This window comes from Tursiops truncatus, chromosome 7, assembly GCF_011762595.2.
Source record: "Tursiops truncatus isolate mTurTru1 chromosome 7, mTurTru1.mat.Y, whole genome shotgun sequence".
NCBI classification, from domain to species: Eukaryota; Metazoa; Chordata; class Mammalia; order Artiodactyla; family Delphinidae; genus Tursiops; species Tursiops truncatus.
This window is the reverse complement of record NC_047040.1, coordinates 29,467,155-29,492,370: the sequence shown is the minus strand read 5'-3', so window position 1 is coordinate 29,492,370 and position 25,216 is coordinate 29,467,155. Positions and strand designations below refer to the sequence as shown.

General features: G+C 41.9%; 2 protein-coding genes across 2 annotated transcripts in view; one reads left to right on the top strand and one right to left on the bottom strand.

Moving 5' to 3' along the window:
* Positions 1-565: 565 nt before the first annotated feature.
* Positions 566-25,216, top strand: part of ADAM23 (ADAM metallopeptidase domain 23) — a 150,405-nt gene continuing 125,754 nt past the window's right edge. The window contains exons 1-2 of the mRNA XM_073807353.1: positions 566-1,026; positions 2,151-2,368. Coding sequence (XP_073663454.1) covers positions 813-1,026; positions 2,151-2,368 — 432 coding nt within the window. The 5' untranslated portion in view covers positions 566-812. The remainder of the gene's footprint in view (positions 1,027-2,150; positions 2,369-25,216) is intronic.
* LOC109550551 (large ribosomal subunit protein eL15-like) lies at positions 18,846-19,627 on the bottom strand. Its single transcript, XM_073806978.1, has one exon. The coding sequence runs from the start codon at positions 19,591-19,593 to the stop codon at positions 18,961-18,963; it is 633 nt and encodes a 210-aa protein (XP_073663079.1). The 5' UTR covers positions 19,594-19,627; the 3' UTR covers positions 18,846-18,960.

Below are 25,216 nucleotides of genomic sequence, written 5' to 3'. Positions count from 1 at the left end.
TGAGGAGCAGTGCTATTTTTACCTCCCCGGCTGCAATCCTTTATATATCAATATATTTGCAGGAAGGAAATATAAAGGATTAACAGGGAAATGCTTGGCCTAAGTTTTACCCGAGAAGGTGGCGGTGGGAACAGGAGGGGGTATGTAAGGTCTGGGGTGGTGGAAAAAGCAGGCCGATTTCTCTGGCTGGCTGTTTCCTCCAGATCATTCTGTCCTGGAAATCCCCACACTCTTCTTTCTTCCCCTCTAGCTAATCCCTGGCTGCCAGCTTCCTCTCTCCCCGCCCCCAACTCTTGAGGTGCCACCGTCACCTCTGATGCTGCATCACTCTGCTCCCTTTTTTTCCCTCTCTCCTTTCTCTTCCACAATAAAGCATGCGCAGTGCGTCCCGTGCCAGGCAACAGCATCAGCATCAGGACGCGAAGCCGCGCTCGGGCGCGCTCTCGAGGGCGGGGCGCACGCCCGCGCCGCTCGCTCTCGCTCGCCGCCTCAGCATCCTCAGCCCCAGCGGCAGCCCCCGCAGTCACTGGAGCTGCCGCGCCCGCCGCAGGGAGGGAGGAGCATCTGGGGAGGCTCCAAGTTGGCGGAGCGACTGGGACCCCCGGACTCTTCAGCAGCCACCCCGGGAGGGGCTGAGAGGCGAGCACGGCAGGGGGCGCCGCCCAGCCCCCTAGCCCCGAGCTCCGACCCGCCTGTCCGCGGCCGCACCATGCGCGCCGAGCCGGCGTGACCGGCTCCGCCCGCAACCTTACCCGCAGCCTAGCCCGGCGCTCTCGCTGGCCACACCGAGCGGCGTCCGGGAGCTATGAGCCATGAAGCCACCCGGCAACAGCTCCGGGCGGCCGCCCGTGGAGGGCTGCAGCCTCCCCCGAGCCTCCAGCTGCTCCCGCGGCGGCCCCGCCGGCCCGGCGCCCATCCGCGCCCCGGCCCGCGCGCCGCCCTGCCGCCTGCTCCTCGCACTTCTCCTGCTGCCTCCACTCGCCGCCTCATCCCGGCCCCGCGCCTGGCGGGCTGCTGCACCCAGCGGTGGGTATGGCCCAGGTGCCCTTTGCATTGCCTTGCCCACGGGGCCCTGCAGAGGAGAGCGAAGGGCACGCGGGTCCGTGCGCTCCGGACACGTCCAGGGCTCGGCCTTTCCGAGCCTCTCTCTGCCTGCCCACCTCTCTCATTCCCAAACCGGCGTTCATTCCAGTTCACTTTTTGAAGTCCATTTTTCTGTTGCATTCACTAAATTACTGCCGGTTCCACTGGAAGGTATTCAGTGGATGCGGGGTCCCTAACTGATCTCTGTGCAACTTAGGGAAACCGGTGGATGGGAAATGCAGCGAGGGAGCAAGTTTTTTCTTGGGTGGTGGAGCCTGAACGTGAGTGCGGGAGGATGTGATGAGAATAGTGGTAACGTGTTTCCTCAAATTGCCTAGTTGGTTTATTCACTGCTGTTGGAATTAAGGCGGGGGAGGGAAACTTCGGGGATATAAACCTTTGGCTTGTAATTTCTCAAAATGCTTGTCATTATAATGAAAAATGAAGATAATATGATGTTCAATACATTGATGATTGGACATCAGTGACCGCAGATAGCTGGTCATCGGCAGGAAAATAAAAAGAAATTGGAAAGCTGCCAGCATCTGCATCTCTCTATGGCAAAAGATTTTTGCTCGTCTCAAAGTTAAAAGAAAAGGGAATTGTCCATTTTGTTAAGTGAATCGGTTAACATTCCGTGTTCATGAGTTCCGCACTCAAGTTATCTGTGGAGCGTTCTTAGCTCTCAGGTGGGATACTCTTAGTCCTAGTCCCATTGAGCTTCTGTAGACTCCCAAGGTGGGGGAGGTGAGGGGCAGAAACCCTGAGCATGTTCGTTTAATGACCCTTCCTTCAAGTCCGTTCCCCCTCAGCCCCACCACCAGACTTAGAAGTATAGATTTAAGACTATAAACAGTACATTGTTGTATAAACCTTATTGGCTGATAACCTATCCAGGCCATTTCATTGTTGCAATAACTTTCTTTCCTGTGTCTCTACGCCTTACCTGCTTAAAAGTAGAAAACTTTGTTTTTGCAATTAATGGAAAAATGCATTTTAGTACTTATGTATTTATAGGGTATGTGTGTGTTTGTGTATGTTTGTGTCCCCCCCCCTCCCCCCCCCAGCTCCGCATTGGAATGAAACTGCAGAAAACAATTTGGGAGTCCTGGCAGATGAAGACAACACATTGCAACAGAATAGCAGCAGTAATAGCAGTTACAGCAATGCAATGCAGAAGGAAATCACACTGCCTTCAAGACTCGTATATTACATCAACCAAGACTCGGAAAGCCCTTACCACGTTCTTGACACGAAGGCAAGACACCAGCAAAAACATAACAAGGTAGGCAGGGTCTGGGTATGCAAAAGTGGCTGCCATGAAGAGTTAGTTGTCCTTTGATTTGATTTTCTGCCAGAATCTGATTTCACAAATGTTACTGCAGTATTTTATTAGGAAACCAATTAATATTATGATAGGGGAGAAACTGGAGGGAATTAACCTGGGATCTACTGGGATAGGGCTGCTGTCTGTCTTTCCTCTCTGACACTAAACTGGAATTGGAATTTTCTTATCGCCTTATAAGTTTAACAGCTGAAATGTTGTCCATTTTTCTTGTAGGTGCATTGAACACTGAACAGTAGTTAAGCGAATACGTTGATGGTCCTGACTTTTATCTGTGAGGCTTTATGTAAGGGTGCAGTATTCTACCTCCCATGACGAAAACTGCTTTCAATCTGCACCCAGAAAATTGCTATAAAAAGCTGTTGGGCTGCCGATTCCCCATCAGTCTTTCACTTAGAAATTGAGTGGTGAAGTTTGAACAACCTCTTTCTTTCTTTAGTTGGTCAGTAGGAAAAAAATACTTTTTTGTTGTTATATTTTCAGTAGGTAAGCAGTATGACATTTTAAAAGATTATGGTGAATGTAAACAAACAATTTATATAATCTAGAGACCAGTTTTGGTCAGCACAGCCCTTCAAGAGTTTATCTGCATTCACTGTGAGCAGTAACTTTACTTGCAGATTGGTTCAGAAAGTGTCACTGAGTTTTAAAAAGGCATTCAGTGGAAGATGAAGGTGCTTAATATCCAAAGAGTTCAAGGGATCTTTTTTTTCCTGCTTACTAGTCATTATTTGAGTTAATAAAATTTTGGACCCCAAGCAGATGTCCACAATGGGTTATCAGTGCCTCTTTTCTTTATTAGGAGCAGAAAATAGAGTCCGTTTGTTAAATATTTTACTTTGGACTTGTAGGATAGGAAGAAAACTTTCCTCTACCCTTTTAGGTTCTGGCTGGTCCAAGGATTAAATTGACACGAGACGGATTAACAGGAGAAAATCAAATTTAATCTCGTATGTATGCATGTGAGGGCCAGAGGCCCCACATACCTGAGACGTTCAGAGACAGAAAGGTAAAATGAGGCGTATGTGCCATCCTGAGCTAAGGAATGGCATAGGGGCCTCGGGCTTCCACGGACAGGAGGGTCATTCATAGGACAATAAAAAGAGCAGGTGTTTGGTAATTAGATGTTTGCCCTGCCATATAGATGGGGCCACTTAGATAAAATTTATCTCTCGTAATAACTCTTTTCTGGGAAAAATCCTCAATTTAAGTTCTGCTGGGTAGTTAAGGGAGGGGCAGTAGTTTCTCTTGAACCTGCAGGGTCTTGATTGTGCCTTTAGTTCAAAATAATCCTCATGCAAAAGTGACACATTTGGGGGGAAGCTCGTTCTGAGGCCTTACAGATTATACCTGTTGAGTTGAGAAGAACAGTCATTGTCTAAACATCTAGAATTTAAGGAAAGTATCTATGGTTTGCATCATTGTTTTTATTAGTTTTCTAAAATATGGGTAAGTGGTAACAGTATTTATTCCTGTTTTACAAATGGGGAGTTAGAAATTTAAGGCCTTCAGGTGCCTTTCCCAGGATTGTAAAACAGCTGATGTAAAATTCAAGAGGCCTGAATATTTAATATTTACAAGTCAGGCTTCTGAGAAAATGCTTCCTTCATATCGGATGTTATTGGAGAATTTAACTTTGCTTCACGGTGCTGTGAAGAGGCTGCTACCCGCCTTGGCTGAGATGAAGTGATCTCCTTGCTCATGGCCCTTTTCTGATCTGCTCCTATGTAACTTGACGGCTTGACTCCTGGATCCTGTCTACCCGTTTGTCTTGTTGATAGGAGGAGTGGGTAGTGTCTTTAAGGAAGAAGAATCCAAGTTCCTCTTGATAAAGGCATTGAGGACCATTTTATGGTTTTTCTACTAATTAATAAGATCCTCTATGGTTAAGTGACAAGTTCTCAAATTCCAGTGCCTTTGCATAAGATGCTGGAGGAAGAAAAAACATGGCCTGAAAGCCTATTTTAAAGAATGCTCAAGCCCTCTCGAGTTTGGACTTGAAGGGAACTTTAGTGAAACTTCTCTAATAACTGAGCTGTCGGTGGCTATGGCTAACTCCTGTCTTCTAGTCTAACCTTATTTGATTGCTTTGTTTGGTGGGACTTGGTTTGACTACAGTATATCTGAATTTTTATGATAGTAAGATTGTTAAAACTTTACCCACCACTCATGTAGAGGAATAGATTTCTTAGTAGGGAGCACACACTTGCTGTTGGAATGATTTTACCTCTCCACTTCCACCCTCCATAGTGGTTAGGTTTCTTTTATCTTCAAAAAAAAATGTTTATGTAGAAATTATATTTGAAAGCATTTTTCTTCTTTTCTTATTAGTTTGACTCAACAAGTATTTGTTGCACATTTCTCATGTGCAAAGTAGTATGGTGAAGATTCAGAGATAAGAGATAAGGGGTACAAGGATGAACAAGACAAGGTCTGTCCTCCAGGAGACACAAAAATGAGATAAGCAAGATTCTAAAAAGCGCTCTTATACAGGGATAAACAGTGTTCTTCCTGTATGGGTTCCCTGAAACTTCCCTCTGTGTTTCTATGATTTCCCTTGCACTTCTGTTTTGAAGCATCTCTTGAACTAGTTGACAGAAAGTGTTGCATGTGCTTTCTGCTGTATCTTTGGATGACTTGCCTCATCATAGTGATGGGAGATACTTGTCAATTCAGCTGCTTTCCAAATGTTTCAGTAAGAGAAAAAGTATGGAAGTTCGTTATTTTTGCCTTTATAAAAGAAGTTTTGATTTTAATATCTGTGTATTAGGTACCTTTCTTTCTCCCCTGATTTCATTGCGCCCAAGCACATTTTAATGAATGCCTTAGAAATGCTGAATCACTGTGCCATTCTCCTGGAATCCTAGATTGGTGGGTAGAGGTGGAGAGGGAAATTCCCAGATATAGGTTATAGGGCAGAACTCCATATTTATTTCGTAAGTATTTAAAGTTGAGCAGGGCTTACTACTTTACAGTTGTGAGAGTTAAGATGTTTGTTAACTCTTTCAAAATTGGTAAGTTTAAAAGCAGACTGTGCAAAGCAGGCTGTCATACTAGTGTTTCTGAAAATCTTAAAGTTTTCTTTGTCAAAGATTGTTTAGGAATCTTTTTATCTCCAGATAGGGTTATATATAACTTATTGTCCAAACTGTGACATTTTTTGAGAGTGAAAGTAGGCACGCTTAATAATTATTCCAGGATGATTGCCATAAACCTAGATGGTCCAGAGCAGACTGGGAACATGGTTATCTCAGATCTAAACAGTTATGTCCTTTGATTTTTGGCACTTAACCCAATTCAGGTTTCTTTATAGACAGCTTTATTTTCTGATGATTTATTGTAATTTTTTTCTTACTAACTAGGAGGTTAATTTACCACCATGTAGAAGTAATAGGGTCTGAAATGGAAACGTTTTGTTTTGCTTTGTTAGCAAGACTTATCTTCTTCACCTGTAGAACTTTTACAAGCATAAATGGAATTTTATGATTACTAAACATAAGCATTTTATCAACCGTTAATTCAATATTTGGATAAAATATACATTTAAAAAGAGGCAGAAACAATTTAGATTAATTAATTCGTAGATAATCCTATGAGATCTATTCCTGAGAATGTTAATGAACCTGTGGAGGAAGAAAAATAATGTTTCTTCTACCCTTCCAGGTTCTGGGCTGAGACACACCCTGTAATAAAAGACAGGTTAACAGGAGAAAATTAGAAGTTTAATGACACGTATGCCTCCTGTGTACATGGGAGAGACACAGGAAAACTGAGTAACTTTGAGATGGCCCAGCCATCAGCTTAAATAACTGTCCAGCTAAAGACAAGATGATGGGAGGCTATCAGGAAAAGCACAGTAAATGAGGGTAAGGTTGTTACACAGATTTAAATCGTTGCCTTTTATGCTGATAATGTGTTTCTGGAGATTTCGAGTATCCTCCTCTTTCTGGTACAGAGAGGGAAACACCCTTACAAATGGAGATTTCTTACAAATATAAATGTCTCTTACAGAAGAGTAACTTCTGCTTGGTTTACAGAGCTGCTCCTGTGTCCACTGTTTCTTAAAAATAAGCAGCCGAAAATAATGTTTATGCCAAAGAGGCATATTTTGGGAGAGTATATTCTGCTCCCCTTCAAAACTTTTCCTGAAACTTGCCTTTAGTCAAAAACTACTTGCCTTGAATCCTACTTACTTAGATTCTCTTCTCTTGCAGTTGGGAAGGGATGGAAGAGGTACATTATGAACAGCACAGGGTCTGGGGAAAGATGAAAGTCATCTCCTTGGACTTGAGATATGGCCCAGTCTTTTGTTACCTTCCCTACTGTGCTGGGGAGTCGGACCTGCTGTATTGAATTAAGAACATACAGATTATGACCTGCTGAATGAGGGGGCACAAACCACCCACACGGGTCAGCAAGTATCTCGCTCAGCATCCAAGCTTCCACTTTTGGGACGTGAAAACCACTGGGTCGTTTTGACTGAAGACACAGTTTCAATACACCCACACAAAAGAAGTAGAGTCACAAGATTTATTATTCACAGATCCCAGAAAAGGTTGGGGGACAATGAACGAGGAGGGGGGAAGGACAGTCCTTTGTCCCAGGTCACCAGTAAGCAGAAGATAGAGAGGGTAGCAAGCATCTATCACTTATAAGGTGGTTGGGTCAGAGGTCACTAACTTTTCACAGGCTTAACTCTAAGTGATTATTTTAAAAGGCATCTGGGGAAAGCAAAGAGGGACTTATGGTAGGAATCCCAAAGTGCAGTCCTTATCTAAATGTCCAGACTCTAGGTGTGAGCAGGGTTTCCAGTCTGTAAAATGCCTAGGCAGCAACTCAGAAAAACAAAAGTTGTTTTTTTCATCACACCTATTCCCACCGCCCCAGGCTGAAGAGAGAGAAGAGAGACATTTAAGTAAATTTAGATCACGATGATTATCATTACTTCCTACTCTGTTTCAGGACAAAGCTGGTTCCACGTTACTTGGCCATCCAGAAGCCAGCTGCTCCACTGCTCTCGGTGTGGATCAGCAGAAAGAAATACTGGGTCCTTAGAACTGGTCGTGTGGCAACTATTAGTTTATTTGGTAATACGAACTTTGGTATTGGCCTCAGCGGCCTTCCCAAGTTTTCTAGGTCTTCCTAAGCAGTCATTACAGAATTGTAGTACGTAGAATTCAGGCTTGTAATGGTTTTCCTTGTAATGCCGGGCATATTGTAGGCTGTCAGTAAATATCTGTTGAATGAATTGATGGTTGAACACTCCTATCTATGTTAGAAAGAGTGCAGTGCTTTCTGTGAAATTTCATGTTGTAATCAAATTGACATTCAAAAGCGCCTTAAGTTACTGTTAAGCATTTTTGGCACTGTGACAGAGCGGCAGGAGAGAGAAGTTTGATCTCAAGTTATTCGCACTGCATAAATCACACTTACGCGACCTAAAATCATGAGAATACCTGTATTAACAATTCTTAGATTATCCCTCTCAGTGTCACCTACCATTAACATGGGTAATCACAAGCTGACCATGTGGGAGATTTTGTCATTGCTACTGGTTAATTCTCAATGGTGGAGCCCAAGGTGTCCACTCATACAGTTTCCAGTCAATCAGATTTACATCTGTGAGGTGTTCAGTTATGTTTGGCAAATACCTGTTTTGAAGCAGGCACTGTGTTAGACCCTGGGAAGAGCGAGGAAGAGTAACACTCAGTCCCTACCTTTGCTCGTGACTTGCTGGGCATCAGAAGGCAGCTGGCGGTGTGTGTGTGGTTCCTGTCAGTGCGTTGCTAGTTGTAGGAACAAAGGGCTGTGGGGACTCAGGAAAGTCAAAAAAAACCTCAGAGAGGAAGAAACAATGGAGCTGGCCCTAAAGAGCAATTAGGAGACAAGTTTTCGGGAGGTGGAAAGAGGGTGGAGGGTGGAGGAGGTAGAGTGGGGCCCACAGTCAGCAGGCAAAGGCTCTGCCCTGCTGGAGACAGTGTGGTGAGTGTGAGAAGGGGAAACCCAAGTGTGGGAAATTTAAAAGAATTGGACATCATTGTTACATTCATGGTCAATTTTTAAAAAGTTCACTTGATTCCTCTAGAAATCCAATACGTGTTTGTCAGATGTAGCAGTTGAGAGTTATAGTTAGTGTCTTCACAAAGGACAAACAGCTAGTAAGGGGCAGACAGAGTCAGGATTCGAACCCAGGTCTTATCCTTTGCAAAAGTCCAGGCTGGAGAGAGACCAGGGTGTGTTGGGTACGGCAGGCAGCAAAGGGGAAAGGCTGTGAAGGGGAAGGCTGTGGAGAGATCAAGGGTTTGGATTTATTTTGTATCAAATGGCTCACCTCCTGATGCGTCCGGAGGTGAGCAAATGGTTGGTTGAGCATTGATTGAGTGCCAATTCTGTGGCTCCTAAGGGAGCTTACCTTCTAGTGGGAGGAGACAGGCCATAACCGCAATAGCAAGAGCAGCACAGAGATTTCAGGTATTGACGAGCGCTTGAAGAAGATAAGGTAGCGTACGTGGTGGAGAATGGTGGGTGGGAGGGTTGCTCTTGAAGAATTGGAAGATTGGGCCTACGGTCTTGGGTGAGAGTAACCTACCTACTGTGGTTCCTCTTTAGATGGGGTGGGCGCGTGCTGTTTCAGTGGCCCCCACCTGCACTCCTTGTTGCCGAACGCCACCCGTCCTCATTTCTGTTACTCGCCCAGCTCCTGTAGGCATTTCAGTTTGGACCCTAGTCTTTGATTCTTCTCTCTCACGAAGTCTGGACTATTTTTGATCATTTCACCCGGCTGGATTGATCTGATGGCCGCCATGCTTTCCAGCAGTACGTCGTGCTGTCCAAGGTCTTGCTTTCGCATGCATGTGTCCCTACATAACATTTTCTGCTCTTTCTACTCCTGGGTTGGCTCCTTCCTGCTGACTATATAACTGCTTGTGTCATTCTGTCTTCACTTATTCTCAGGTTTTGTTAACAGATTGGGCCACTATCCTTCTCTCTATAGCCAGTCAAAAAATAACAAGTGCATTATTTGCTCAGTGATTTTGGCTAGGGTTGGTGGCATCATGCAGGCTGAGGGTAAAGACAGGCAGGAAGAGAGCTGTCCTGGCCGCCTTGCTCACTTTTCTCAGTGGTGGTGCTATTTTCCCAGCCACCTAAGAGTGAACCTTGGGAGTCATCGTTGACTCTTTTCTCTCCTTCATCTTCTGTCTATAAATAGTCACATATTGAGTCCTGACGTTTCTCCCAAATCCATCCTTCCCTCCTCCTCTGTATTGTGTTCTTGTCATAGCCTCTTGTCTCTCTCTCTCTTTCTCTGTCAATCCATCAGTCCCACTGCTGACAGATTAATCTTCCTGGAACACTTAGTGCATCACGTGACTCCTTTTATCCACATGCAACAAGCATGATTTCAGCAGATGAATTTTCCTTGTGGAGTAAAGGGGAGAAAGTGAAATGCTCTGGAGGAGAGCTGTTGCCCCTGCCCCCCTTCTGATTACTACCCATTTGCTGGTCCATTCTCCTTTCAGCATTTTTCCAGGCCTGTTTACCCAGGTCAGTGCATGGCAGGAGGTAGTTTTATCTGGACAGCTCCATTGATATCTGTCCAAATTCTGGGGCTAGTTATGGAAAACGCTTGTGATCAGTAGCAGTAACCCAAACTGTCAGTAATGTGTTCTCAGGCTTTTGTTTTAGGTTCAAATATGGTTAAATTCCTGCTTCAGAAGGTCCTTCCTCTCCATCTTTAGGATCTGAGTAATTAATTCTCCTAGAGAATAAGTTTTCTGAATGAAAATATTTTATTCCTCTCAAATATGTATGTAATCATAAAGCTTTATTCACACAAAGTATTAAATTCACAAATGATGGTCTTAAGACCATGGTCCATGGTCTTATGAAAGACTCATTCATTCACATAATTCATTCTTTCACAATCCACCTAGCATCTGAATTTTGCAATTTTACAAAGGAGTTTTTGTGTTTAGAATTTATATAAATTCAGTACAATTTTAATCAAATCCAATGCTAGGAATTCTATTATAAAAGGGTAGATCCAGTTATTTTAGTTAGAATAATGAGAAGTTGAAAACAATTACGTTCATTCACAGCAAATCAAGATACAGTTTTTGCATTTCACAGAGTATGTGAGTGGTGCATCCTCCATCACTGGGTACCCAGTCTGGACAGAGCCAGACCTGTGAATTAGCTCCATGCTCCAAATAAGGTTTTGTTATATTGTTGTCTCCTCTGGTTAAAGAGTAGACAGAGGCTACTTTTCCTCATCTGGAACATTACAAATTAGTGAATTCAAAATCTATGTTCAAGTCTGTTGTAAAAGCTGTTTATTTGTCAACAAGAACTACCTTAATGCTAAATGTTCTCAAAGCTTTCTATTTAGACATGGAATGGATAGAAATTCAAATAAGTCTCCTCTACTGATAGACACTAATTACAGAGAGTTAAGTTCAAACAAACCAATGAATAGAGAAGTGTAACTGGGAGCCTATAACCAGTGACTGTACTGCCCTTTAGCTTTGATCTATTATTATATAGTTGGGGACATTCATCTCTTTCTTATTTGCATGGCAGTGTCCACATGAGGCAGTCATTCTAGCACATTTTAAATCCTAGGTGGGAGGGGGAACAAGATAATCACATGCCCTTGGACCACCTCCTTCTGCCCTCAGTGGGGCTAAAGATTAATTTTAGAAATCAAATCTAAGCACACCTATAGAGGCATATCATACAAAACATTTCAGAGCCATTCATTTTTGAGTATCTACTGAATTCTAATATCTGTTCCAGTGCTTCCTTCCCCTTATTGTGGATGTTCAAAAATTTGCTATATCAAGTTGTAGTCTGGATCACTTAATTGGGTGCTTTGTGCTGTCTTTTAATTGCAAACAGGCTTGTGAATACCATATACCATAATAGTTAATAGTTGTGTTGCAGATGGCCTCCACTAATGATATAAATCAATCAACACTTAGAGGAGTCTTCGATCCTGCATGTGCCTCCTTGCCCTTTGCTTTTTCAGCTAAGAAGATAGAATGCATTAAACCAACCCATACTCACTCAACAATACACTGGTAGTAACAAATACAATATTCACTTTGCAGTGAACCTAAACAGTTTTGTTGAGGCATTTTCATATCTATAATCTCACATGGTCCTCACAGCAATAAAACAAGTTTTTTTTAATTCTTTTTATTGTGGTAAAATAGAAATAACATAAAATTTACCACTTTAACCATTTAAGTGAAATTTTGGGCTTTGCCTCTTAACTGCCTTAACCAAGAGGAGTTCATACACTGACTCCCCTTCTCTTATAAATCATGGCTAAAAATAGTTAGTGAACTCTTGTTAATTACTATGGTCTGTCCTGTACAATGTAGTGGACTTTCATCTCTGTAGAATGTTCAGACCATAGTTAGAGGCATTTATCACTCCTGGGCAGCATAAAAGCAATCACTTGTTCCCTTCAGAACCAGTGGGACATTGGGATGATGCTGTCTTGTTATTTTTTGGCTTTGCAACAGTGCATGAAACATTTTTTTGGAAATAATTAACTATTTTTGTTTCCCTTTCTAAAGAAATATATCTGTATTTTTTTTATTCTTTTATTTGGGACATTAATCCTTTTAAGATCTGGTGATGCACTTTAGGATTATTACCTGAATAGTATATTTATAAACTATCCTGTCTGTTTATCAGATCTTACATTGTTTTTCCATTTTAGTTTTCTAGAATTTCTGGCTTTCCCCTGACATGTTTTTAACACCCTAATGTGTTAAAAGTTTGGGAACTTATTTGATTAATTTGTGTGAAAAACTTCTTTGTTGTGTAACATTTAAAAATCTTGGTTCTTTCACAGAGAGCATAATCTCTCCCTTGATACCCAGACTACATATCCAGCTATTTATCTTGTATCTCCACTTGGATATCTAATAGGCAACTCACACTTAATACATCCAAAACAGAACTTTTTTTTTTTTTTTTTTGCGGTAAACGGGCCTCCCACTGCTGTGGCCTCTCCCGTTGCGGAGCACAGGCTCTGGACGCGCAGGCTCAGCGGTGATGGCTCACGGGCGCAGCCGCTCTGCGGCATGTGGGATCTTCCCGGACCGGGGCAAGAACCCGTGTCCCCTGCATCGGCAGGCGGACTCTCAACCACTGCGCCACCAGGGAAGCCCCAAAACAGAACTTTTGATTCTAATATCTCCTACCCCAACCTGCTCCTTCCACATTCTTCCCATTTGAGTAAATCGAAGATCCTTCTTCCAGCTAAGCTCAAGAGACTCAACCCTTCTATTTCTTTTAAGCATTACCCCAAGCCATGAAATCTTGTTGGTTCTCCCTTCAGAGCTGTTCAGAATCTGACCATTTCTCACGGTCTCCATTGCTGCCAACCTGGTCTAATCTACCATTACCTCTCGCTTGTATTATTAAAATATCTTCCTACCTCTTATCCCTGCTTTTGTCCTATTCCTGTCAGTCTGGCTCTAGTTTGTTTTACACATTTCAGGCAAAGTGATTCTTTTAAATACTGTGATCATGCCACTCTTCAGCTCAATAACCTGCAAGAGCTTCCTTCCCATCTCAGTCAGAGTGACTTTTTTTTTTTTTTGCGGTACGCGGGCCTCTCTCTGTTGTGGCCTCTCCTGTCGCGGAGCACAGTCTCCGGACGCACAGGCTCAGCGGTGACGGCTCACGGGCGCAGCCGCTCCGCGGCATGTGGGATCCTCCCAGACCGGGGCAAGAACCCGTGTCCCCTGCATCGGCAGGCGGACTCTCAACCACTGCGCCACCAGGGAAGCCCCAGAGTGACCTTTTTTTGTCTCCTAATCATAATGTAGTCACTGACGAAAACTAAACTACTGCTAGTTGTTAACTTGATAGCAGGAAGTGCTCTTTATGTTTGTGTGTTTAAACACACAACTTAGGAAAACTAATAAGATTTAAACATCACTTTCACTCATGGCTTAAAAATATTATAAAAAATAGGTTTACCTACTTTGTCCCATTCACATTTTAATTAAAATTTTTTGATTTTTCCTATTTTCAAACCATAGACCATACAATTAAAATGGAGTATTTTTTTATTGTAACAATAAAACACAAAACAAGAATAACACCCAAACATATTTGTTGACCTTGTGACAAGTTCAGGATTACCTTGTACTGTGCAAAAATGCTTTTGATGTGTCAATAGCTTGTCAAAAGATTATACTTTATTATTTATTTGAGAAAAGATAGATGATGCTTCTGAGGTCAGCAGACAGTGGGCTGAATAAGAGAAGAGTTACAGCTGTTGCAGCGGTGCCACAGTTTTTACTCGCATGAAGAGCAGTGCTTTCTTTGCTAGCTGGGGAGATTGCTTGAGGCCAAAGAAGACAAGCTTCATAGTGTGGACAGGAGTCTTCACAGAATTTTCAGAGGGAGCTCTTAATATCAGAGCTAAAGAAAACATCGTACTGTAACCATTGGATTTCACGGGGAGTGGATGATCACAGAAAGGTGGATATAAGCTGAAGCTCTGAGAAGAAAATTGCTCAAAAGGAGTATTTGGAGATGTTTTGCTGGAAGCTGAGATTTGCTATTTGTTAGATGAATAAAACAAATCTTATTTGTTTTAAATAATGTTTAAGAGAAAGATGAGTAGTTCAGTTTTTGCATGGTAATTCTTTTTATTATGGTAAAATAGATATAACATAAAATTTACCATTTCAACCATTTAAGTGTACATTTCTGGGTATTAAGTATATTCACATTACTGTGCAGCTATCACCACCGTCCATCTCCAGAATGCTTTTCATCTTCTCCAACTGAAACTGTACCTATTAAATATTTATTCCCCATTCCTCCCTCTCCCTGGCTTCTGGCAACCAACATTTTATTTGTTGTCTCTGTGAATTTGACTATCTTAGATACCTAATATAACTAGAATCAGAAAGTATTTGTCTTTTCTTAACTGGCTTATTTCACTTAGCATAATGGCTTCAGGATTCATCCATGTTGTAGCATGTATCAAAATTTCTTTCCTTTTTAAGGCTGAATAATATTCCATTTTATGTACATGCCACATTTTGTTTACCCATTCATTTGTTGACGGATACTTGGGCTGTTCCACCTTTGGCTATTATGAATAATGCTGCTATGAACATGGATATATAAAAGCTGTTTGAGTCTCTGCATTCAGTTCTTTTGGGTATATACCCAGAAGTGGAATTGCTGGATTATATGGTAATTCTATTCTTAATATTTTGAGGAGTGACCATAACATTTTCCATAGTAGCTGCATTATTTTACATTCCCACCAGCAATGCAAAGAGTTCCAATTTCTCCACATTCATATCAACACTTTTTTTTTTTTTAATAACAGCCATCCTAGTGGATGTGAAATAGTATCTTATTATGGTTTTGATTTGCATTTTTCTGATGGTTAGTGACATTGAACTCCTTTTCATTTGCTTTATGGCCATTCGTATATCTTTCTTGGAGACATGTCCATTCAATTCTTTCCCCATTTGAAAATCAGGTTGTTTATTTTCTAGTTGAGTTTTAGGAGTTCTTTGTATATTCTGAATATCAGTCTCTATCAGATATGTTTTTCTCTTATTCTGTGAGTTGATATTTTACTTTTAAAATTTAGTTCTGAATTTTTTTTTTGTTTTTGCGATATGCGGGCCTCTCACTGTTGTGGCCTCTCCCGTTGCGGGCCACAGGCTCCGGACGCGCAGGCTCAGCGGCCATGGCTCACGGGCCCAGCCGCTCCGCGGCATGTGGGATCTTCCCGGACCAGGGCACGAACTCATGTCCCCTGCATCGGCAGGCAGACTCTCAACCACTGCGCCACCAGGGAAGCCCAGTTCTGAATTTTGATGAAGTTCAACTTATCTATTTTTTTCTTCTGTTGCCTGTGCTTTTGGTGTCATAGCCAAGAAATCATTGCAAAACCCAGTGTCATTAAGCTTTCCCCCTATATTTTCTTCTAAGAGTTCTATAGTTTTAAGGCTTATGTTTAAGCGCTTGATTCACTTTTAATTAATTTTTGTATATGATGTAAGGGTCCAGCTTCATTTTTTTTTTCATGTGGATATCCAGTTTTTCTTCCATCACCATTTGTTGAAAAGACTGTCCTTTTCCTGTTGAATGGTCTTGGCACCCTCACTGAAAATCATTTGACCATATATGTGAGGGTTTATTTCTGGGCTCTTTAGTCCATTGGTCTTTATGTCTATCTTTATATCACTATCATACTGTTTTGATTACTGTATCTTGGTAGTAAAATTTGAAATCAGGAAGTGTGAGACCTCCACCTTTGTTCTTTTCCAAGATTGTTTTGACTATTCAGGGTCCCTTGAGATTCCATATGAATTTTAGGATGGATTTTTCAATTCATGCAAAAATATCATTGGGATTTTAATTCAGGGATTGCACTGAATCTGTAGATTGCTTTGGGTAGTACTGACATCTTCCAGTCCATGAATATGGGGTGTCTTTCCGTTTATTTGTGTTTTATTTAATTTCTTTTATCAATGTTTTAGAGTTTCAGAGTTCAAGTCTTTCACCTTCTTGGTTAAGTTTATTCCTAAGTACTTTTTCTTTTTGATGCTATTGTAAATAGAATTGCTGTCTTTATTTCCTTTTACAATTTTGCATTGTTAGTGTATAAAAATGAAACTAAGTTTTCTGTGTTGCTTTTTATATCCTTCAACTTTGCTGAATTCATTTATTAGCTCTAATAGGATTTTTTTTTAGTGGAATCTTTAGGGTTTCTTTATATAAGATCCTGTCATCTATAAACCGTGATAATTTTATGTCTTTCCTCCCCCCACCCCCCAGTTTTCATGCCTTTTATTTCTTTTTCTTGCCTAATTGTTCCGGCTAGGACTTCCAGTACTATGTTGAGTAGAAGTGGCAAAAGTGGGCATGTTTGTCTTGTTCCTGGTCTTAGAGGAAAAGCTTTCAGTTTTTCTTAATTGAGTATGATGTTAGCTGTGGGTTTTTCTTATGTGGCTTTTATTATGTTGAGGTAGTTTCTTTCTAGTGCATGTTTTATCTCACAGGTTCCTTTAAAAGGGTACCAGAATATGTATGACTAGAATAATGAATTGGTTGCATATTAAGTGGGCAATTTTGCACAAGTCATTTACTCTCTGGATTTAACTTTCTTCATTTCAGAAATAATTAGATTGGGTTGATTTGGGGTATCTCAAACTTTTGTGTGCATGGGAACTACCTGGGGAGGTTGTTGAAAACATTTTGAGTTAGTAGGTCTGTATGGGGTCCAGTGGTTTGCATTTTTATATCTCAGGCTATTTTGATGTGGGTGAGTTTGTTCTCTCCAACCCTTTATTGATCCTAAAATTCTGCGAAATATCCTCCAATGAGAGGTGACTGGGCGTTCATAAGAGGCAATGAAATACTGGTGGTTGAATTAGGGATTGTTTATTATTCCAAGCAATGCCTGCATTTTTGGAGTAGCAGCTTCCTGAGATTCTGGCATGTTGGAAAAAGACTAGGAATTATAAAGTGTAGACTCATTATTTGAAAGTGTGAGAAGAATAGCTGGCTCCAGAAGTAGTTGGTGTGAGGTGATTCAGGGAGGAAAGAGCTTTTGGGAAATAGAGGCAGAAGAGGGCCTAGGGAACAATTTTCCACAGAGAGGTTGCTAGTGGGGTCATAGTGCCCTTTGATTTATTAGCAAGAAGTCCTTGGTGGGACGGTTTCCAGTGGGGGAATTCCAAAGAACAGTGTTGGGACTCAGAGGGAAGAAATGTTACAGTAGGTGAAAAACTGATGACCAATGTGCATATATAAACATGCACAGCCTCATGGGTAAAATTAGTGTAAATATTTGTGCAAAATTAGTAGCTGCTTTACTATATTTATTTACATGGTCAAAGAATTCAGAGTTCATAAAAAATAAAATGAAAAGTGTAAGTCTTTCTCTCATCATTCCCCGAAGGAATAAAAAAGCTTTTATTTTTAGCTCTCTTAATGTTAAATAATCTATCTGCACTATTTTTAGATCCATCAATCTAAGACATCTTTTGTCTGCCTGTTACGAAATGTGAAGAATATATTATACTGTGTTGTGTTCCTTCCTTTCTTCCCTCTATCTCTTGATTTTCATTTCTTATATATTTTAACTTTTCTGGTAGTTTTAGCAGGAATGTACAGTTAAAACAGACTTGGAGAGGGAGGGCATAGGTCTAGAATTATATGGTAATTTGCTGTCTTCTACGTCTGGGGAGACCCAGAAGGACAGCTCAAACACATGTACCTCCCTTTGATGAGCTGCTAAGAGCTGCTGTCAGCATATAAGGCCATGGAAGTGAGGGATGGAGAGAAATTTTGTGAAGGAAAAAATTGCATTATTTCTTCTCTATTATTATTATTATTATTTTTTTTTTTCGGAAACCAACTGAACTGGTATTGACACCAACTACACGACTCTTCTTAGTAGCCTTATGGGAATGGATAAAGTGGCTTGACCCAAGATAACACTGATTAGACTTAGCAATGTTACGTTTAAATAAAACCAACCCAATTTTCCCCGAGGTGGCTTACATTTCATAATGGGTCACAAACTAATACTAAAAATAAAACATTTAAAAATTTGATCCAAGCCCCTTCTATCCTCCCACACTTGAAAGGGACCTTATGAACACCAATTTCCCAATCCTAGCATCACTAGCTTACAAACCTTAGGGTTAAAAACTCCCTCCTCATATACCCAATGTTCAATTTCCATCAGTTTCAGTATACACTAGTGTAAATACCATGACTATTTTGCATGAAGTTAAGTATTCTACAGGTCAGTCACGGGACTGAACCAGGAGCTCCCACCTTTTATGGGAACTTCAGTGGTACCATCGAGGCCAAGGCAATTTAATTTAGGTTAACCAGGATTTGTTTCAATTTGTAAGAGAAACATCTTGCAACAGGTTTATTCAATTCTCTTAAAAAATGGTGGCATTCCTTTACTTTCCGCCTTTCGGCAGCAGCAGTTACATATATGGAATAGCACATTAAGTCTAAAAACGTGGGCCCTAGTCAACTTTATTTTTCGGCATTATGATCATGATAAAGGATCACGACATCCTTTACATTTCCAAGGAAAACCCAATTTAAAGTTTGTCCTTGCCAAACTCCATAAAACAGCCACTTTAGAGTAAACCAGCAGAGCATTGCCTCACCCCAATAAAGCTGTAGGTTTCATCACATGCACCAACAAATCTACATGGCTAGTTTCTGCACTCCTCTTTTACAGAATTTTACATCTATTGTTACCAGACAGCATTTTAAACACGGACATATCAACTGCCTAATAAAGCAAAAAACAAAGGCATTTTTCCCTTATTAGAAACAAGACACACCATCGCTTAAAATCTTCAAACATTATTGCACTTTACCTTTCAGAATTTGACAATGCATTCAATGAAGCAATCTGCAGACAACTAGTTTTAACAGACAGATTAAAAAACACTTTTAAGCAGACGTGGATGTCCTAAACTGTTTATTAGGTAAGAATTTTACAAACATTGCTTATATGAGCGGTAGCGGTGGAGCTGGAGAGTATGGCGCCTTCTCCGGGCTGCGCGGCGAGAACCACCGATCGTGTGGTGGAACTTGTGGCCCTTGCCGAGGCCGCGGCCCTTCCTGCCTGCAGACGTCAGCCCCCGCATCTCCCTGTGCTTGTGGACTGGTTTGGTGGTCCACTGGGTGTCAGGGTTTCTTCTGATAGCTTTATGGAAGGGATCAATGAGGATAACCTCAAAAAGTTTGTACGTAGAATCTTCACCCACCCAGTAAGAATTCAGGACCCTCAGGGCCCCACAGTGGCGTCCCGCTCGCTCCTCGTCAACAGACTGAAGGCTCCGGGCAAACTTGAGCTGGTTGACGCCATGGTGGATGGGCTTGCCGTAGGTGGCGCCCTTCGGGACCGGGCGTTTGCGGCTTCCGCGGCGCACGCGAACGCGATATATCACATAACCTTGCTTGGCCTTGTAGCCCAGCCTGCGCACCTTGTCGGGCCGGGTGGGGCGCAGGGCCCGGTGCAGCGCCGAGAGCTGGCGGTACTGCCAGCAGCGCACCCTGAGCAGAAAGCGCATCACGTCCGACTGCTTCTTCCTCCATAGCTCCTGGATGTACTTGTAAGCGCCCATCTCGGCTCACCTGATGGCTGCCGCCAAACGGAAAGGCTCTATTATATTTTAAAGGTGAGAAGGGACCAGAGGATGAAGTATCTATTAGAATTTTGTTCCAGTTATAGTGGGAAACCACTGATGAGTTTTAAACAAGGCAATCACATTACATGATTTATATTTTAAGAAGATCATTCTGGCAGCTTTATAGATGGACTGCAGAGGGGCAAGAGTGGCAGCAAGGGGACCAGTTAAGAGATGCTCACAGTTGTCCAGGGCAGAGTCTGTGTGGCCCTGCACTAAGATGGTAGCAGAGGAATTACAGGGAAGTAGTTGATTTGGGGTATATTTTAGGGGTGGAACCTCCAGATTGTTGATGATGTGGTGGGATGGGTGAGTTAGAAAAGGTGAGGAATCATGGCAGACAGAATGATGGCCTCCCAAAGATGTCCACATCCTAATCCCAGAAACTGTGAATATGTTACCTTACGTGGTGGTAAAAGGTGGTTCTGATCACCAGATTCTAATGTGTGGAGGAGGTTTCCCAAAGCAGCAAGCAATTCTCAGGACACCTGCAGGGTATCTGAGACAGCAACTCAGTTCTGACATTATTTACCTGGAGTTAGTGTCAGATCCCACAAGCTAAGGGCTCGGTCCTAAAGGACTGCCCCTCTCCCCCCCACTTCAGATGCCAGTTGCAAACCCAGGTTATCACCTGTGCTTCTGACTGACTGGCTATAAATAAGAGGTTCCCAGGGCTTCCCTGGTGGCGCAGTGGTTGAGAGTCCGCCTGCCGATGCAGCGGACACGGGTTCGTGCCCCAGTCCGGGAGGATCCCCCATGCCGCGGAGTGGCTGGGCCCGTGAGCCATGGCCGCTGACCCTGCGTGTCCGGAGCCTGTGCTCCGCAACGGGAGAGGCCACAACAGTGAGAGGCCCACGTACCGCAAAAAAAAAAAAAAAAAAAAAAAAAAAAAAAAAAAAAAAAAAAAGAGGTTCCCATGACCTCCTCCTTGGGTTCTATTAATTTGCTTAGAGCAACTCACAGAACTCAGAGAGACATTTTGCTTACTAGATCACTGGTTTATTATAAAAGCATACAACTCAGGAACAGCTACACAGAAGAGATACAGAGGGCAAGGTATGGGGAAAGGGTGTGGAGCCTTTATGCCCTCTCCGAGCACACCACTCTCCCCGAATCTCCGTGTGTTCACCAACCCAGAAGCTCTCTGAACCTCCTTTTCCTGTTGTTTTTATGGAGGCTTCATTGCATAGGACTTGATGAAATCATTGGCCATTGAACCTCCAGCCTCTCTCCCTTCCCCAGAGGTCAAAGGGTGGAACTGAAAGTTCCAACTCTCCCTTCAAGGTTGGTTCCCCAGCAGCCAGCCCCCATCCTTAGGTGCTTTCCAAAAGTCATCTCATTAACAAAAACTTAGTTGTGGTGAAAAAGGGCTTGTTATGAATAACAGGACACCTTTATGGCTCTGAAGTACTTTCAGGAACTAAGGACAGAGACCAAATATTATGACAAAATGTTCTCCTATTGCTCTTATTGCCCAGGAAATTCCCAGGGAGCTGTGAGCCAGGAACTGTGGAAAGATCAAATATATATGAAAATATATTTTGGTCATCTGACCAAATATACATATTTCTTATAAATCACAATATTTCACATGGCAGAATAGACTTTGTAGATGTGATTAAGTTAAAGATCTTGAGATGGGGAGTTTATCCTGGAATATTTGAGTGGGCAGTGTCATCACAGGGTCCTTACAGCAGTCAGAGTCAGAGAAGGAGATGTCATGATGGAAACAGAGGTTGGAGAGATGCGAGGAAGGATTGTTACCAAGCCGGCTGCCCGACGTGTACAGAAGCCAGTACTATGGCGCTGGCTTTGGAGGAAAGAAAGAGCTTTATTGTGAGGTTGACCAGCAAGGGGACAGAAAGCAGGACTCAAATCTGTGTCTCCCATCCAGGGTTCAGGGCAAAATTTAAGGACGAACTTGGCAAAAGCTGATTGGCTAGTCTCAAATCAGTCCATCCGGAAGCCGATTTTCCTTCTTGAAGGACTTCTCACTTTGTAAAGGACTCCAGTGGCAACATTTCTATTCTTTGAGTTTTGCAAACTCAAGGTTCTTTGTTCCGGGGTCATCCTGGAGCCGTGGGTTCCCGTCTTGCACATGCACAGTGCTGTCTCTGTAAAATAACTACAGGTTTAAACAATCAACAACCTGTTTTAAGGAAGCAAAGCCATTTTAAGCTGGTCAGTGTTTTATGTGCTGTTTCAATTTCTCCCTAATTCTTTACACATTCCTCAATCTTGAAGGAAATAGGGTGATATCACTCTAGGCGCTTCCTGCTGATTAGAAGCATGGATTTTCATAAGAGGAATGAAAGTGTTTTGCACTTAATTGTAAATATTCACAAGTCCCACCTTGAACTCTTAAGTCTTAGGCAATCATCATGCGTGTGGGGAGGCCTTTTAAATATATGAGACCGACAACAAATACAAAATTTAATGAGTCCTGTGAAGGTGTCTACAAATACCAGCAAATATCTGTAATTTCTCATGGCTTTGGGCATAACAGTCAAGTCTATTTGCCAACCATCTCCTGGTTCTGTCCCTCAGTTTTGTACCCCTTTTATTATTGGGGGCGGACTGCTTTTTGGATTGTTTCTGGCTGGATCAGGCAATTTTGTATTACCCTTTCGTTGGTCCTTTGCATTTGTGGACCAAAAATAAACTTCTGTAGCCAGTGATTGGTTAGGTCACGCCCCTAATGGTTTCCTTGATGTAGATGGGTAATAACTCTTTCCATTAAATGCTCAGGTATAAGCACTAGTCCCTGTTCATTATAAATCCAGCCTTCTTTGGTTGTTTGGTAGTGATCATCTAAGTCTCAAGCCAGCGTGAAATTCCCCTTCGTCTGCTTTCTCTAGATCCATTTCCCAACACTGAGGTTTAAACAGGGATAGGTCCACACGTGGAATGAGTGCTAGGGCCTTAGGATGGGGATTTTTGGTCTGGCTGCCTGTTTTGTGCCCTGATCAGCCAAATTATTTCCTTTAGCTATATAACTATCAGTCTTTTGCAGGCCCAGGCAATGTACTATGGCTACTTCTTCCATCATTATAACAGAGCCTAATCAGGCCAGTGTCTCCTCCGCGTGTTTAACTTCTTCTTGATGTTAGTTAGACCCCTCTCTTCCCATATGGCCCCATGTGCATGCACGACAGAGAAGGCATACTTAGAATCAGTATAAATGGTGACCTTTTATTTAGCCGCAAGGCACAGGGCCCTCTTGAGGGCTATGAGCTCTGCCTCTTGGACAGATGTACCCAGAAGGAGGGCTTCCACTTCTAGGCTTCCTGATGAATTACTACTACATACTCAGCCTTTCAGAGTCCCTGGTCTACGAAGCTTCTCCTGTCTGTAAACATTTCTATATCTGGATTTTCAGTCAGGTTGGGTCTGCTAGAATAGACTTCTTCAATATTTGTGTACAATCCACAAGCCACGGAATACAGGCAGCCTCTAGAAGCTGGAAAAGGTAAGGAAACAGATTTTCTCCTAGAGCCCCCCCAGAGAAACTGCCCTGCTGACACCTTCAGTTTAGGCTCTAGACTTTGATTTTGGACTTTTGACCTCCAGAAGTGTAAGAAAATTATTTGTATTGTCTTAAGTCACAGAATCATAGAAATTTGTTACAGCAGTAATAGGAAATTAATATTGGAGTCAAGAATGACAATAAGGCTTTTTCCTGGGGAATAGTGCTACTATTTCCCAATATGGGAAAGGCTGGGGAGGAAAGGAGGCTAAGAGAAAACTGAACGTGTCCCCTTCAAGTGGACAGTTGGTCATCATACAGATAAGTCGATGGGCGAGTTGGCCCTGGCCTCAGGGGCAGGTCAGGATACGATGGAAATGTGGGAGCCACCAACATATAAATGATATTTAGAGACCTGGGGTTTACACCCCTGGAGAAAGCATATTACATTAAAATCATGGAAAGACAGCTTAGTAACTTCCAAACAGAGGCCACATACAGACTTATTCCCCCTCATTTCTTGCTGTTTAAATTACAGTTGTTTTCTTTTGAGTCACCAAATGACATTTCAAAAGATAATAAGAAGCTGCCACTTTGGAAGGAAAAAAAACCCCAACATTAGGCAACCTTTTAAAAGATCAAATTTCTGGAGTGTGCAGATAGTTGCAGTATTTCTTTCTTCATTTTTTTTTTTTTTGAAGAATACATATGAGCTCATTTAACAGATTTAAGCCTATAGTTTAATTTGGGGGGATTTTTATGGGTACAAATTTTTAAGAATCTGTTTCTTATCAGGTGGATAACCTTTAACTTTTGAGAGAACCATACTCCCCTTTTCTGATGGTACTGGTTGTTTCCTGTTGTTTTGTTTCAAGGGCTTTGGTGACAATTGACAGTGAGCTTTGAAATTAAGGTTACATTTTGTGTAAAGGCAACACATCTAGAGGAATCTATGTATATTCTTATATCTACTGAACATATAGATCAAGGGTTCCCAACCATGGACAGTTTTACATTCCCCAGGGGACATTTAACAATGTCGGGAGATATTTTTGGATGTCGAGATGGGGATGGGATGCTACTGGCATCTCGTGGGTAGAGGCCAGGGATGCTGCCAAACATACCACTGTGTACAGGACAGCCCCCAACCCCGACCCACATCAAAGACGTACTCAGCCTAAAATGTCAATAGTGCAGAGGTTGGCAGACCCTGTAATAGGACTTGTAAACCTACAGGTTAGGAAAATGGGAACTATTATCTTTCTGTCCCTTAACATATATGCTCTTCCTACATAAATCTGGTTGCACACTGAGCTGGCAAACTTCGTTTTGTTGCCCTGATGTAAGTACTACAACATTCTTGCAGATTCTATAACTTTTATTTTGCGAGAAACTGGCTAATTTAGTGTTAACTGGAATGGAAGGCACAAAGAAGGATTTGAAGTCAATTTAAATGGCTTTTTGGGGGGCTAAAATGAAAGTGTTAAATTTATTATAGTCATATTTTAGGAAAAAATTTCATATTCTGTAAGCAGTTTTTATTTTGGACTACTTATCAAGTAGTACTAACATTGTGCCCTTGCTAGTCATGACTAATTAAATACTGCCCTGGTTATTTGCTTATTTCAGGTAAAAAAAAAAAGTCACTTGATATAATTATAATTGAAATAAAATAAAATTGTAAAAATTGCTTTACTTCTTATTGTTTGGCAGTATTGGAGTAGAAGCGTTGTGATTTAAAAAAAAGTATGTTGAGGAAAAGTCTACTTTCTGTCATTTACTAACTTAAGTAGCAGCCCAAGGAAAAGATGTAGGAATGAAGAGATTTGTACAATGATCTTGAGTCTTTTCATTCCTAGATTTTGCAATATGAACTTTAATTACTAAATTGGTTAGAGACTTTGAGAAACCTACATTATTTAGTAGGATGGGGGATATACCTTAATTTCTGCAATTTAAGGTTAAACCCCTAAGTGTAAATTGGTGCAGCCACTACGGAACAGTATGGAGGTTCTTTTAAAAACTAAAAATAGTTACCATATGATCCTGCAATCCCACTCCTGAATACGTATCCAAAGAAAACTGTAATTCGCA

Excerpts from the sequence above, each read along its gene's own strand:
- LOC109550551 (XM_073806978.1), bottom strand. The coding sequence starts at position 19,593 with ATGGGCGCTTACAAGTACATCCAGGAGCTATGGAGGAAGAAGCAGTCG.